At 42.1% G+C, this 13248-nt stretch overlaps 1 protein-coding gene across 1 annotated transcript in view; it reads left to right on the top strand.

The window, feature by feature from the left end:
- LOC117513935 (N-chimaerin-like) overlaps positions 1 to 13248 on the top strand; it is a 69392-nt gene that overhangs the window by 25733 nt on the left and 30411 nt on the right. Inside the window, exon 8 of the mRNA XM_034174191.1 lies at positions 1568 to 1729. Coding sequence (XP_034030082.1) covers positions 1568 to 1729 — 162 coding nt within the window. The remainder of the gene's footprint in view (positions 1 to 1567; positions 1730 to 13248) is intronic.

The following is a 13248-nucleotide window of genomic DNA, read 5'->3' as shown; positions in this document are numbered from 1 at the left end:
GACCTGATGCAAAATCAACCAGGCTGGATGCAGTATATAATCTGTACCACATCTCTGGGAAGTAGTGCGTTTGAGAATGAATGGGGAGAATACACATTGTGAATTGTTAAGGACCTTTACAATTCATTATTTATTCAATGTTAATATGAATTGGTGTAAAAATTTCACAGATGGGATGTTCGCCAAATTGCAACACTGTCTGTGATGATTTTAATCTGGACAGAGTGATGCTTTATGACATAATTTGTGCAAAAATCAAATTTAAAGTTGATAAAATGCTGAAGGCTACCTGGCATGACACATCACACAACTAGTCAAAAAAAAAAAAAAAGCACAGTGCATAGTAAATGCATCCTATGCAAATGACAAGAGCTGAGGTTTCTTCCTGTTAAAAGGGAGTTTTTCCTTCCCATTGTCGCCAAGTGCTTGCTTACAGGGGGTCGTTTTGACCGTTGGGGTTTTCTGTAATTATTGTATGGCTTTTGCCTTACAATATAAAGCGCCTTGAGGCAACTGTTTGTTGTGATTTGGTGCTATATAAATAAAATTGATTTGATTTTGATTTGAGTCCAGCTCCAAAACACTGAATGAAGAAAGAGTTTAGATTTACACTCTGTCTCATGGTGTTAGTGTCTGATCCAGCTCTCTGCTGCTCACAGATTAAAACTACTGTATGTAAGATTTTGAACACAGCAGCAAACTCTTTGTCCATCCTGTGTTAATGTTTTTAACATTTTAAACATTATTCATGACCGGTGTATAACATTAAATGATATGAAATCTAACACAAAATAATTAAACATGAAGTTTGCATCTTATTAAATTGGCTCAAGTTGTGGCTCTTACAACAGATGAAGATTACAAATCTTGAATTATTTGTTTTAATTCTGCTTTGCTTTAACAACTTTCCAGCCAATTCTGATTGTGCAAAAAGCTTAACTACATGTAACGGCTGTTTCATTTCAAAATACTTATGCCCTACAGCTTTGTTGGAAAAGAAATCCTTTTTTGTCACTTTACTTTAGTTTACATTGCCTTTTTCAAGCATAAAACTACATAATCTTCATCGCTTTGCTTTCATGGCATAATTTGCCTTTCTGTCTGCAGTGCAGCACACTTGAGTACCTCCAGAAATTAGCAGCTTTATGTACTGAATTCGGGGCTCAAGGTGCTGGGACTCAGGGCTGGGCCTTGGGCCTCACATTTTCAATACCCAGTGTGTCCCAGGACTCAGTGGCCAAAAATTCTAATGCAAACCCTGAGGATGTGTATATGTATTGTATGCTGCTTCTTGCCCTCTTTGCCTTTTGGATGACGTCTCCTCGTGTTTGCTCAGTGGTGATTTTGTTATATTAAAAAGGCCACCCTCTCACTTATTTAGTACTATGTTGTCTACTTACAGTATGCACCAAGTGAGACAATTGTCATTTCACTTTGTGAAATAATGAACAATCAAATTCTAAAAAAATTGGCTAAGTCACAGATCATGTTAGAGTCTCATATCACATAACATTGTCACACAAAATACTCATCAGCACTCTAACACATTTAACTTTTTCCCTCTCAGGCAGCAGAGTACATCGCTAAAATGACTATTAACCCAATTTATGAACATGTTGGGTACACCACCTTGAACCAGGAGCCCACCCTGAAGAGACACCTGTTGCACAACACTGATACCCCCGATGGCCCTGCTCCTGCAAAAGATGGTCACAGTGCTGAGGAGAGGGTAAGGATGAACATGTGTGCACATACCAAATATTGGTACAGGCCCAGTTGCCATAAAATGATGCAGTGTCAATTTAGTGTTTCATTGGAGTTTTCAGAATCTGTAAGTAGAAAAGGGTCCTTCTAGAACTTTGATCCGCCGCTGCGCATTTTATGGCCTGAAGTTATCAAATAACAAGAAATATTTAGGGAATGTATTAAACTAAGTCCCTTGGGCTTCTCCTTTGTTTCACTTGGGGTCACCACAGCAGATCCACGGTGGATCTTCATGTTGATTTGGCACAAGTTTTATGCCAGATGCCATTCCTGATGCAACATCACATTACATGGAGAATGGGCAGGGGTGGACTTGAACCAGGAACCTTCCAGTCTGGAAACGAGCACAATCGTGCTACGTCTTCACAAGAACATCACCTGCTGATTCAAGCCCAAATCAGTTGTACACACAGCGGAGGTCAAGCTGTTTCTGGGCGATTTAAATTTTTTTTTTTTTTTTTTTTTTCTTTCCAGTGTGGAGCTTTTTTTTTTTTTTTTTAAAGTCCAGTCTGAATGTGTCTCTGAATAAGCTGTGAGGGACACAGCCTTATGGTTTTGAGCCTTATCTAGATGACAGTGAGGGAGATAAAACCTTCAGTCTCACACCAGTGACGATTTTGACAGAGTTCAGAACACAGAATGGTGATTATAAAATAAATAAATAATGCTGGCAGTTTCAGGATGCCAGTGGAGGTGATCCTTTTTTTTGCCAGCTCTTTGGTCATAATCAACTGATTTTAGAAAAAAAAAAAGTTTGTTTTACTATCTGTGATTTCAGAAAAAAAGTGAGGGTGTGGATGTTTTATTTATGCTTTTTTGTCTGAAAAACTGGTACATTCAAATCTGAAAAATGACACGAGCGACTGAAAATATCAGCTATTTTTAAAATAAATATTGCTTCCTTCTTGAATAATTAGTGTACTGTACGTTATTAGCATAGCACATTATGAAATATTAAAACCATTCGCACAAGGAGTAAATAATAAAGTCTTACCTGTTTGTTTCAGTGAGATCATCTGAAAACTTAACCACCTTTGCAAAATGATGTGTTATGGTTAGAGGTCCGGGTGGGATCGGACCAGTACAGGCGATGAACTGAAATGCTGGGAGCAAGGAACAGAACTGGTTGTGAACAAAAAGATATTTATTTACAATAAATAAGAAAATAATAATGCTATGCTAGGTGCCTGCAGAGTGGAGAGTCAGGCCGCTCATAGCGGTAGAAATTAGGGAGCTGCAGGTTTCTGAGCCAGTCTTGGAAGAGAACTAAAATCCTAGAGGATATGGGACTGGAGCTGGAGCCAAGTGGAGAGGACGAGGAACTAGGAGAACAGAGGTGAATGACTGCACTCGTAACACTGAAGCCTTTAACAAGAAGCAGTTCACTGAAGGCTTAAAACAGGAATGTCCACAGTTCTGGAAATAAGGTTCACTGTTGAGGAAATGAAGCTCAGTGTTCAAAAATCGTTTGCGGTTCATGAATATCTTCAGAGGTCAGGTGCTGTGCGTCTTGTGACGTAGTTCCAATTAAGCTGGACTTGACTTTAGAAAAGGCTTGGAAAGTTCTTAGTGGTTCACTGTCAGCATTCCTACAGTTCTTGGAAATAGTTCTTGGTACTAGTTCTTGGAAACAGTTCTTGGTCATGCACAGTCACTAACAGAAGCAAGGTGAGAACAGGAGCTCAGAGACATGCAGGAACTTAGCTGAACATGGCAGAGCTGCGTGCTCTGAGGCAGAGGCCAGATGAGTTCCAAAGTGACGTCGTGCAGAGAGAGCAGCATGGAAGCTGCGCAACAGGGCATCTGGAAACACCAAAAGATCAACGAGCTCTAATATGGAAATTAGAGGAGGCCAGGTTACCTTGAGATGAGCTGTGGAAAGCTCAGACTTCACGCTGAGATTCTGGCGAGGTCAAGGTCATGGATTGCTCATGGAGAATCAACATGTAAATTCTGGTACTGACTGAGCTCAAAGCCAGGGTTTAAGTAACTCACTCCTGATGAGCCTCAAGTGCGAGTGCAGGTATTCCTTGGCTCTGCAACGTGCCACATCAGGAAAACAGACAAACTACACACAAGAGGTTAAAAAGAGAAGGGGAGAGAGGCAGCCAAAAGGCTGGCCACAACTGTACTCCCCCAAATGGGAGCCTCCCCGTGACACAAAAGGGCAACCAGGAGGGAGTTCGCAGCAGATCCGAGCAGGAGGGAGTGAGGATCTAGGCAGACATAGGTCTCTTGTGTGTTCAGGCTGGAGTTGGGACCCATAAAAAGCATGGATGCTTTGTAGGGACGGAGGCAGACTAGAGGTGAAATCTGACCCCATATGGGACCAGGGACAAGACAGGGTTGGAGTGTCCGACAGGAAGACAATGTGGAGTCTTTCCTCTTGCACAGACTGTACAGGCTTGGACATGATTTCTGACATCAGCTTGACGTGGAAGGCCACCAGAAGCACTGACAGATCAGGTCTAAGGACCTGTGGACCCCTGGGTGACAGGTTAACTTAAAGGCATGAACAAACTGAATCACTGCAGACCGGGCTTCTAGTGGAACAAAAGTGCATCCAGGAGGTCCCCCATCAGAATCTGGATGCCGAGCCGCAGCTTCCTGGACCGGCTTCTCAACTTCCGAAGGAGGAGGTCCGGGGTCCCAGAGGATGTAGTGGTGGCTGTGGAGTGAAATGCCTGGAAAAGGCTTCGGGCTTTCCGTTCTTCTTCCCTGGTAGGTACATGATGTTAAATTGAAACCTACCAAAGAATTGTGCCAGCCTGGCTAGCCAGGAGTTGACACGTTTAGCTAACTTTATGTCCGTAAGGTCATTGTGGTCAGCCCATACAATGAATGACACTGCAGCTCCCTCCAGCCATTGTCTCCACTCTGACAGGGCTTCTTTCACTGCTCAAAGCTCTTGATTGTCTGCATCATAAGTCTTCTTGGCGGGTGTTAAGTGCCAAGAATCGAAGGTGCACGGGTGCATCCTGTTGTCCTCCTTAGCCCGTTGTGATGACACTGCACCTACCCCTAACTCTGAAGCGTCTACCTCCACAATAAACTGCTTCTCTGGGTTAGGTTGGGTGAATATGGGTGCTGTCTAAAAACATTGTTTCAGCAGATTGAATGCAGTGTCAGCTTGTGGTGACCATTGAATTGGGACCTTGGATGAAGTGAGTGCAGTGAGTGGGGCGGTGACCTGACTGTACCCACAGATGAAACTATGGAAGGAATTTGCAAACCCAAGGAATTGTTGTAATTGTTTGCAGGACGATGGAACGGGCAAGTCAGTTACAGCTTTCACTGTTGAAGGGTCTGGTACAAGACGGTTTGGGAGGACTATGAACCCACGGAGGTCGTGGGACTCAGGAGGAACTAGTGGCTGATAGGGAGGTGAAATGACGATTTTCTGGCAGTCTCACAGGGTGGAATTGTGGAACAAAGGCACCCGCGGTGGCAAGCCCCACTGCACAGGGTAACTGCCCCAGATGGCCAGGCTATCTAAGGGTTGTGCTTCACTACCCAGGGGTGCCCACGAACTAAAGAGGACGTGGAGGGAATAACAAGGAATTAAATGACTTCCCAGTGGTTCCCAGAAACAATTAAAATGACCGGTTCGGTCTGATATGTGACAGGAGGAAGCGGGGTTCCATCCAGGGAAGTCACGGTGAGAGAAACAGAGAGAGGGAGAACAGGAATGTAAGCTTTGGCAACAACTTTCTCATCAAATGGACAAATCTTGGAAGAGGATCGTGGTCGGGATTTTCATACACCCCGATGACCCACCCGTGAATTTAGCACGTCTCACCCGCAGCCCGGATCTGACGGGTGAGTATAACCTCTTGGGCTGTATGGGGCAGTTAATGCGGACATGTCCTTTAGTATCGCAATAGATGTAGGCTCTGGCTGCCAGTTTCTGCTTTCTCTCTTTAGGAGATAATCTTTCCCTGCCGAGCTCCATAGGCTCGTTGGCAGGTGGAGCTGGTGAGTCGGAGCAGGGAATCTCTGTGGAGCATGGGACAGATGGAGAGGGACGTGTACGGGGAGGAGCCCGAATGGAGGCGGTCTGGTCCAACCCTCTGCTTTTCTCCTGGCGTCTTACTCGCAAACAGCAGTCTGAACGGATTACCAGGGAAATTAAATCCTCTGGTTCGTCACAAACCACTAGTTTGTCCTTGAGTAGGTCGTTCAGACCCCAGATGAAAATGCTTTGGAGCACTGCTGAATTCCAACCCACCTCTGCAGTGAGAATGCAGAAATTTATCGAAAATCCACTGCGCTTCATTGCTCCTGATGAAGAGAGAGAAGACGCTGAGCAGCGGAGTGAGCTTTCATCTGGCGATCAAAAACAAGACGGAGTTCACAGGAGAACTTGGAATATGTGTTAAGTACAGACAACTTGTTGCTCCAGAGAGCTGTAACCCAAGCTTGTGCATCACTGCAAAGTAGATTGGTCAAATAAGCAACGCGACTACTGTTGGAGAAGAACTGAGAGGGTCTTTGGGAAAACACGAGAGAGCGCTGCATCCAAAAAGCTGCACATGTTTCAACACAACCGGAATACAGTTCAAGATGACTAATCAATGGTTCGGGGGTTTCAGACTGAACGGTCACCTCTAAAAAAAAAAAAATTGGTCCGCACTGCCTTCAGTGCATATGCGTCTGAGACTCTGCGTCACTGAGTCTGACTCTCTACACTCAAAGCGTTCAAAGGGAATAATGTGATTATTGACCATCAGATGACAAAGTAAAAACCTCTTAAATCATTCTAAAGTCAGTTTTAAGCAGAAACGAGGAAATAATCGCCTCATTTCATTACTGACGCGCTGATATGATGTAGGCGCTGCAGCACGTCAGTCTCAGACGTGCTCCTGTGGCACTCTGATAGCTTCCTCCATCTTTCATTAGTCATTTACTCCGAAATAATGTTGAATTTATGTGGAAATGATTGTTGTACAAAAGCTTTCAGATATCTGTCGCTGAGATAGATGATGACAAGAGTGCAGGTTTAAGCAGAAATGAGGTGATAATCGGTGAATCACTGCTGACACTCAGAAATGCCGCATGCATAGTGAAGGCAGGGCGGACAGATTTTTAGGGGTACCGTTCGGTCGGTGACACCGGCCTTGAATTATGCCCTGCCTCGTTTAGGCACCGGGTCTGCGCATGGTTTTGAAAAAATAAATACCTGGGTTTAGGGCTGTCACGATTATTACAATATTCGTCAATCGCGATTATTTTTCATATTCGCGATTACCGTGAATTATTTATTTTATCCACAATTAGCATAAAACGACTCAGAATCTGACGTCATTGTGGCTGCAGCCTCGCTCTCGTCTTAAGGCGATCTGTCCTGCCGTTTGGACGGCAGATTAAAACAGCGGCCGTCTTCTCAAAAGCCGTCTAAAATGCGGAGCTGTCGGTGTGTGTGTGTGCGCGCGCAGAGTCCTGCGCTGCAGCCTGTTGACTGGGAGGGGGTGCGTGAGGGAGATTCCTGAATGCAGGCGCGACACGTTACAGTCTGAGAACCATCAGTGTGCAGCGAGCGCGGAGCATAGAGACAATTTTAACCCGAGTGAACATCTTAACAAAACCAAAACGTGAAGCTTTTACTTCTCTCTGAACTTTCTCTAAAGGCGTGGTTCTGCCGTTACCGCCCTGTTCACACCAAGTGCGCGTATGTTGAATTTATGAGATGAAATAAACGGTCAAATATCTTTAAAAACATATTTAAAAATGAGAATACATGAATGAACTGAGCCACAAAAAATAAAAAAATAAAAATCCTGACATGGTGATGTGGTGATGTTCAGACGCACAGATCACAAAAAGCAGTTGAGAACTCTGAGCTTTAACAGCTGTTATTTTCCAAAGGTATTTATTTGTTCAGTCTTGAGCTTAATGTAGTGTTTAAGCACAAAACGTGACTGATGAGGAGAAACAATTTCAGAAATGCAACAGAAACAACCACAAATCAGAAAAAGTTGGGAGTGTATGAAATGAAGATAAAAATAAAAATGGTGCACGTTCCCAGTTTCTCCACTCACAGAAGCCAAACGTTCTTCCAGAGTTGTGTAATTATACTACAATAGTAGAATATAAAGAAGGGGAAAAAAAATAGACAATATATTCGTCAATTGCAATTATTTGTCTGACAATTAATCATCTCCAGAAATTCCTAATCTTGACAGCCCTACCTCTGCTTTTAAATCAAGGAAATATGGTCCCACTTTCCTCGAATTGGCGAGTGTCAGTGCTGAACTTAATTTTGTACCTCTGTTACTAGGTATATCCAGACTGCTCTGCCCGGTCAGGGTATATGCAAGAGTTTAATGGGAATACATTACGATGTGGCGTGACATTTTGTCCGATGCAAGCGAAAATCTGTTCTACAAAATCTGGTATATACTGTGTTTATTACATGGAAAACCATACAAATACATTGGGACTTTTGCGTTTGTCCAGTGAGTGCGAGTATCCAGTTTATAGGATGATGGGTTGGGGTCAGTTCATCTCAGGTCACCCAAAAAAATGCATTTTTAAACCTCACCCCCTCCAGTTTATATGGTTATACAACCCCTGGCAATAATTATGGAATCACCGGCCTCGGAGGATGTTCATTCAGTTGTTTAATTTTGTAGAAAAAAGCAGATCACAGACATGACTCAAAACTAAAGTCATTTCAAATGGCAACTTTCTGGCTTTAAGAAACACTATAAGAAATCAAGAAAAAAAATTGTGGCAGTCAGTAACGGTTACTTTTTTAGACCAAGCAGAGGGAAAAAAATATGGACTCACTCAATTCTGAGGAAAAAATTATGGAATCACCCTGTAAATTTTCATCCCCAAAACTAACACCTGCATCAAATCAGATCTGCTCGTTAGTCTGCATCTAAAAAGGAGTGATCACATGTTAGAGAGTTGTTGCACCAAGTGGACTGACATGAATCATGGCTCCAACACGAGAGATGTCAATTGAAACAAAGGAGAGGATTATCAAACTCTTAAGAGGGTAAATCATCACGCAATGTTGCAAAAGATATTGGTTGTTCACAGTCAGCTGTGTCTAAACTCTGGACCAAATACAAACACCATGGGAAGGTTGTTAAAGGCAAGCATACTGGTAGACCAAGGAAGACATCAAAGCGTCAAGACAGAAAAAATTACGCAATATGTCTCAAAAATCGAAAATGCACAACAAAACAAATGAGGAACAAATGGGAGGAAACTGGAGTCAACGTCTGACCGAACTGTAAGAAACCGCCTAAAGGAAATGGGATTTACATACAGAAAAGCTAAACGAAAGCCATCATTAACACCTAAAACTGCAGGATTGTCTTACAGACATAAAGACATGGATGACCTCTAATTTCCTGCTTTTAAACTCAGATAAAACTGAAGTTATTGTACTTGGCCCCACAAATCTTAGAAGCATGGTGTCTAACCAGATCGTTACTCTGGATGGCATTTCCCTGATCTCTAGTAATACTGTGAGAAATCTTGGAGTTATTTTTGATCAGGATATGTCATTCAAAGCGCATATTAAACAAATATGTAGGACTGCCTTTTTGCATTTACGCAATATCTCTAAAATCAGAAAGGTCTTGTCTCAGAGTGATGCTGAAAAACTAATTCATGCATTTATTTCCTCTAGGCTGGACTATTGTAATTCATTATTATCAGGTTGTCCTAAAAGTTCCCTAAAAAGCCTTCAGTTGGTTCAGAATGCTGCAGCTAGAGTACTGACGGGGACTAGCAGGAGAGAGCATATCTCACCCGTGTTGGCCTCCCTTCATTGGCTTCCTGTTAATGCTAGAATAGAATTTAAAATTCTTCTTCTTACTTATAAGGTTTTGAATAATCAGGTCCCATCTTATCTTAGGGACCTCGTAGTACCATATTACCCCATTAGAGCGCTTCGCTCTCAGACTGCGGGCTTACTTGTAGTTCCTAGGGTTTGTAAGAGTAGAATGGGAGGCAGAGCCTTCAGCTTTCAGGCTCCTCTCCTGTGGAACCAGCTCCCAATTCAGATCAGGGAGACAGATACCCTCTCTACTTTTAAGATTAGGCTTAAAACTTTCCTTTTCGCTAAGGCTTATAGTTAGGGCTGGATCGGGTGACCCTGGACCATCCCTTGGTTATGTTGCTTTAGACGTAGACTGTGTTTCATAATTATTGTATGGCCTTGCCTTGCAATGTGGAGCGCCTTGGGGCAACTGTTTGTTGTGATTTGGCGCTATACAAGAAAAAAGTTGATTGATTGATTGATAAACAGAAAAAAACAAGGTTACAATGGGCTAAGGAAAAGCAATCGTGGACTGTGGATGACTGGATGAAAGTCATATTCAGTGATGAATCTCGAATCTGCATTGGGCAAGGTGATGATGCTGGAACTTTTGTTTGGTGCCGTTCCAATGAGATTTATAAAGATGAGTGCCTGAAGAGAACATGTAAATTTCCACAGTCATTGATGATATGGGGCTGCATGTCAGGTAAAGGCACTGGGGAGATGGCTGTCATTACATCATCAATAAATGCACAAGTTTACATTGATATTTTGGACACTTTTCTTATCCCATCAATTGAAAGGATGTTTGGGGATGATGAAATCATTTTTCAAGATGATAATGCATCTTGTCATAGAGCAAAAACTGTGAAAACATTCCTTGCAAAAAGACACATAGGGTCAATGTCATGGCCTGCAAATAGTCCGGATCTTAATCCAAAATCTGTGGTGGAAGTTGAAGAAAATGGTCCATGACAAGGCTCCAGCCTGCAAAGCTGATCTGGCAACAGCAATCAGAGAAAGTTGGAGCCAGATTGATGAAGAGTACTGTTTGTCACTCATTAAGTCCATGCCTCAGAGACTGCAAGCTGTTATAAAAGCCAGAGGTGGTGCAACAAAATACTAGTGATGTGTTGGAGCGTTCTTTTGTTTTTCATGATTCCATAATTTATTCCTCAGAACTGAGTGATTCCATATTTTTTTCCGTCTACTTGGTCTAAAAAAGTAACCGTTACTGACTGCCACAATTTTTTTTTTTCCTGATTTCTTATAGTGTTTCTTAAAGCCAGAAAGTTTCCATTTGAAATGACTTTAGTTTTGTGTCATGTCTATGATCTGCTTTTTTTCTACAAAATTAAACAACTGAATGAACATCCTCCGAGGCCGGTGATTCCATAATTTTTTGCCAGGGGTTGTATTATTTGCTATATAGGTAGTTCTTGGCCAGAAAAGCCATAATTTCAAATTTTGTCTTTCTTGGACCAACGGTTTTCAAGATATTGCAATTTCAAATGTTCACTTTTTTGCGAAAATGGTGTCGCCTCCTAATTTCAAACTGCTGTAACTCAGCAGCAACTTCTCTGATTTTGAAAAACAAAGTATTTCTGTAAAGGGGAAACCACGAGGAATCTAAATCTGGTATTTGTGCATCTGGTTATTTTTTTTTTTTTAGTTGGATAACCTTTTGACCTACATTTTGACCTTGAAATTGACACTGTGGGACACCCTCAATCTCTTAATAGATAAGACAAGAGAGACTTTATTGTCATTGTAATAAAAAATGAAACTTCGTTGGTGACAACCAGTCAGTAGCAGCAATGATTAAATAGAAAAATAAAATGAAAATAAAATATAAGAGCAATAAGGTGCATAAGACAACAATAAACATGTTATTTACAAACTGAGATGCAAAATTTACACTGCCGTGGTTGTTTAAATTCCAGTAGGAACAATAGTGTGTGGCTCAGACTGTAGCTACAGCTCTGGGGAAAAAAAGCTGTTCTTCAGTCTGCTAGTCTGGTTTTTTTTGTTGTGGAATCGCTTCCCTGATAGGAGCGGGGCAAACAGATGGTGTCTGGGGTGAGTTTGGTCAGTGGAGATCCTGGTGGCTCTCCTCTGCAGACGTCCAGCAAACACAACATCTAGGACAGGAAGCTGAGCTCCAACAATCCTTTGGACTGTCCTCACAACCCGAGCCAAGTCTTTTCTGTTTTCTGTTGTGCAGCTGGCATACCATATAGTCATACCCTGACAGAGGATGCTTTCAGCAGTCCTCCCGTAGAAGGAGATGAGGGGACAGTCGAGCCCACTTCAGCTTCCTGAGGAAGAAGAGCCTTTGCTCTGCCTTCTTCATCAGGTGGGAGGTGTTGACTGACCAAGAGAGGTCGTTGGTGATGTGGAATCCCAGGAATTTGATGTTGTCCACCACCTCCACTGTCTCACTGTTTATGTGAAGTGGTCGGGAGGTGGTCTTCCTGGTCCTCCTGAAATCCACAATGACAGGTCATTGACACCGGTATGAAAACTACATGCTTGTGATGGTATTGGTGGAACAGTGAAAAGGCTGGTCACTAAGAGAAGTTTACAGTGTTTGTCCGATTGTCATATTCTTACATCTCTTGCCATGTTTGACCACTGTGTGAAGAATATCATAGATATCCACTTCTTTCATGTACCAGTACATGAGGTGACTAAATGTGAAAATGAACTCAAGCCTAGATTCAACCTTGCTAAGACCATCAAAGGAACATTACAGTTCCATCGTTTCATCCCAGTTTTATTGACAAAGATGCAGGTCTATGGACTCGGTGAAGAAGTGAACCTTCCAGATTTGGTGGCAGTTCAAGAACCCTTGTGTGGTGAACATGAAGGCAGTGCTGATATGTCTCTAGTCATTAGACCTCAGAACTTTGTGTGCTGCAGCTACGATAATGCCCCATGGATTGGTTTGGTGGAGGAGGTCTAAGAAGAGTTTCTTGACTACAAGATTCATTGTATGCATCTTAAGGGACCAGCTAAAACTTTCCACATGCCATCCATGGATGATTGTTGTTGGATTCTTGAATCTGATGTACATTGTGTGGTAAGTGCTCCATTCTTGAAATCTTCTTCAACCAGAAACTACAGTATTTCTTACAATGACCTGGCCAGAATTTGTAGCCACTGTTTGAACTGGCCTGTTGACAAGGAGTAAAAATCAGACCCATTGATCATAAAACTGAGACAGTTGTGAAATTTTCATTGACGTTTGTGAAATTTTGATTGACAGTATATCTCAGAAAATAACAACCTGAGGCACTGTGTATATAAATATATGGAAGTATACAAAATGGACACTGAATTTATGAACGATTGGGTATGTCAACTTCCACATGGTTTTACATGAAAATGAAAAAGAAAACCCCTCCATTTTTTTATATGTTGTAGTTGACACATAGGACTACATTTTTCATACTGGTGTCAGAGGTTGGGGGTGTCCCACATTGTCAATTTCAAGGTCAAAACATAGGTCAAAGGGTCATCCAACTAAAAAAATACCAAAATACAAAAATGCCAGATTTAGATTTTTTGTGGTCTCCCATTTACAGAAATACCTTTTTTTCCCCAAAATTGGATGAGTGGTTGCCGAGTTACAGCAGTTTGAAATTTGGAGACCATGCCCTTTTTTGACATAACAGTGAAAATTTTAAATTGTGATTTCTCAAAAA

This window comes from Thalassophryne amazonica, chromosome 1 (assembly GCF_902500255.1).
Source record: "Thalassophryne amazonica chromosome 1, fThaAma1.1, whole genome shotgun sequence".
Taxonomy (NCBI): domain Eukaryota; kingdom Metazoa; phylum Chordata; class Actinopteri; order Batrachoidiformes; family Batrachoididae; genus Thalassophryne; species Thalassophryne amazonica.
Note: the sequence above shows the minus strand (reverse complement) of the source record. Positions and strands in the feature narration are given on the sequence as shown.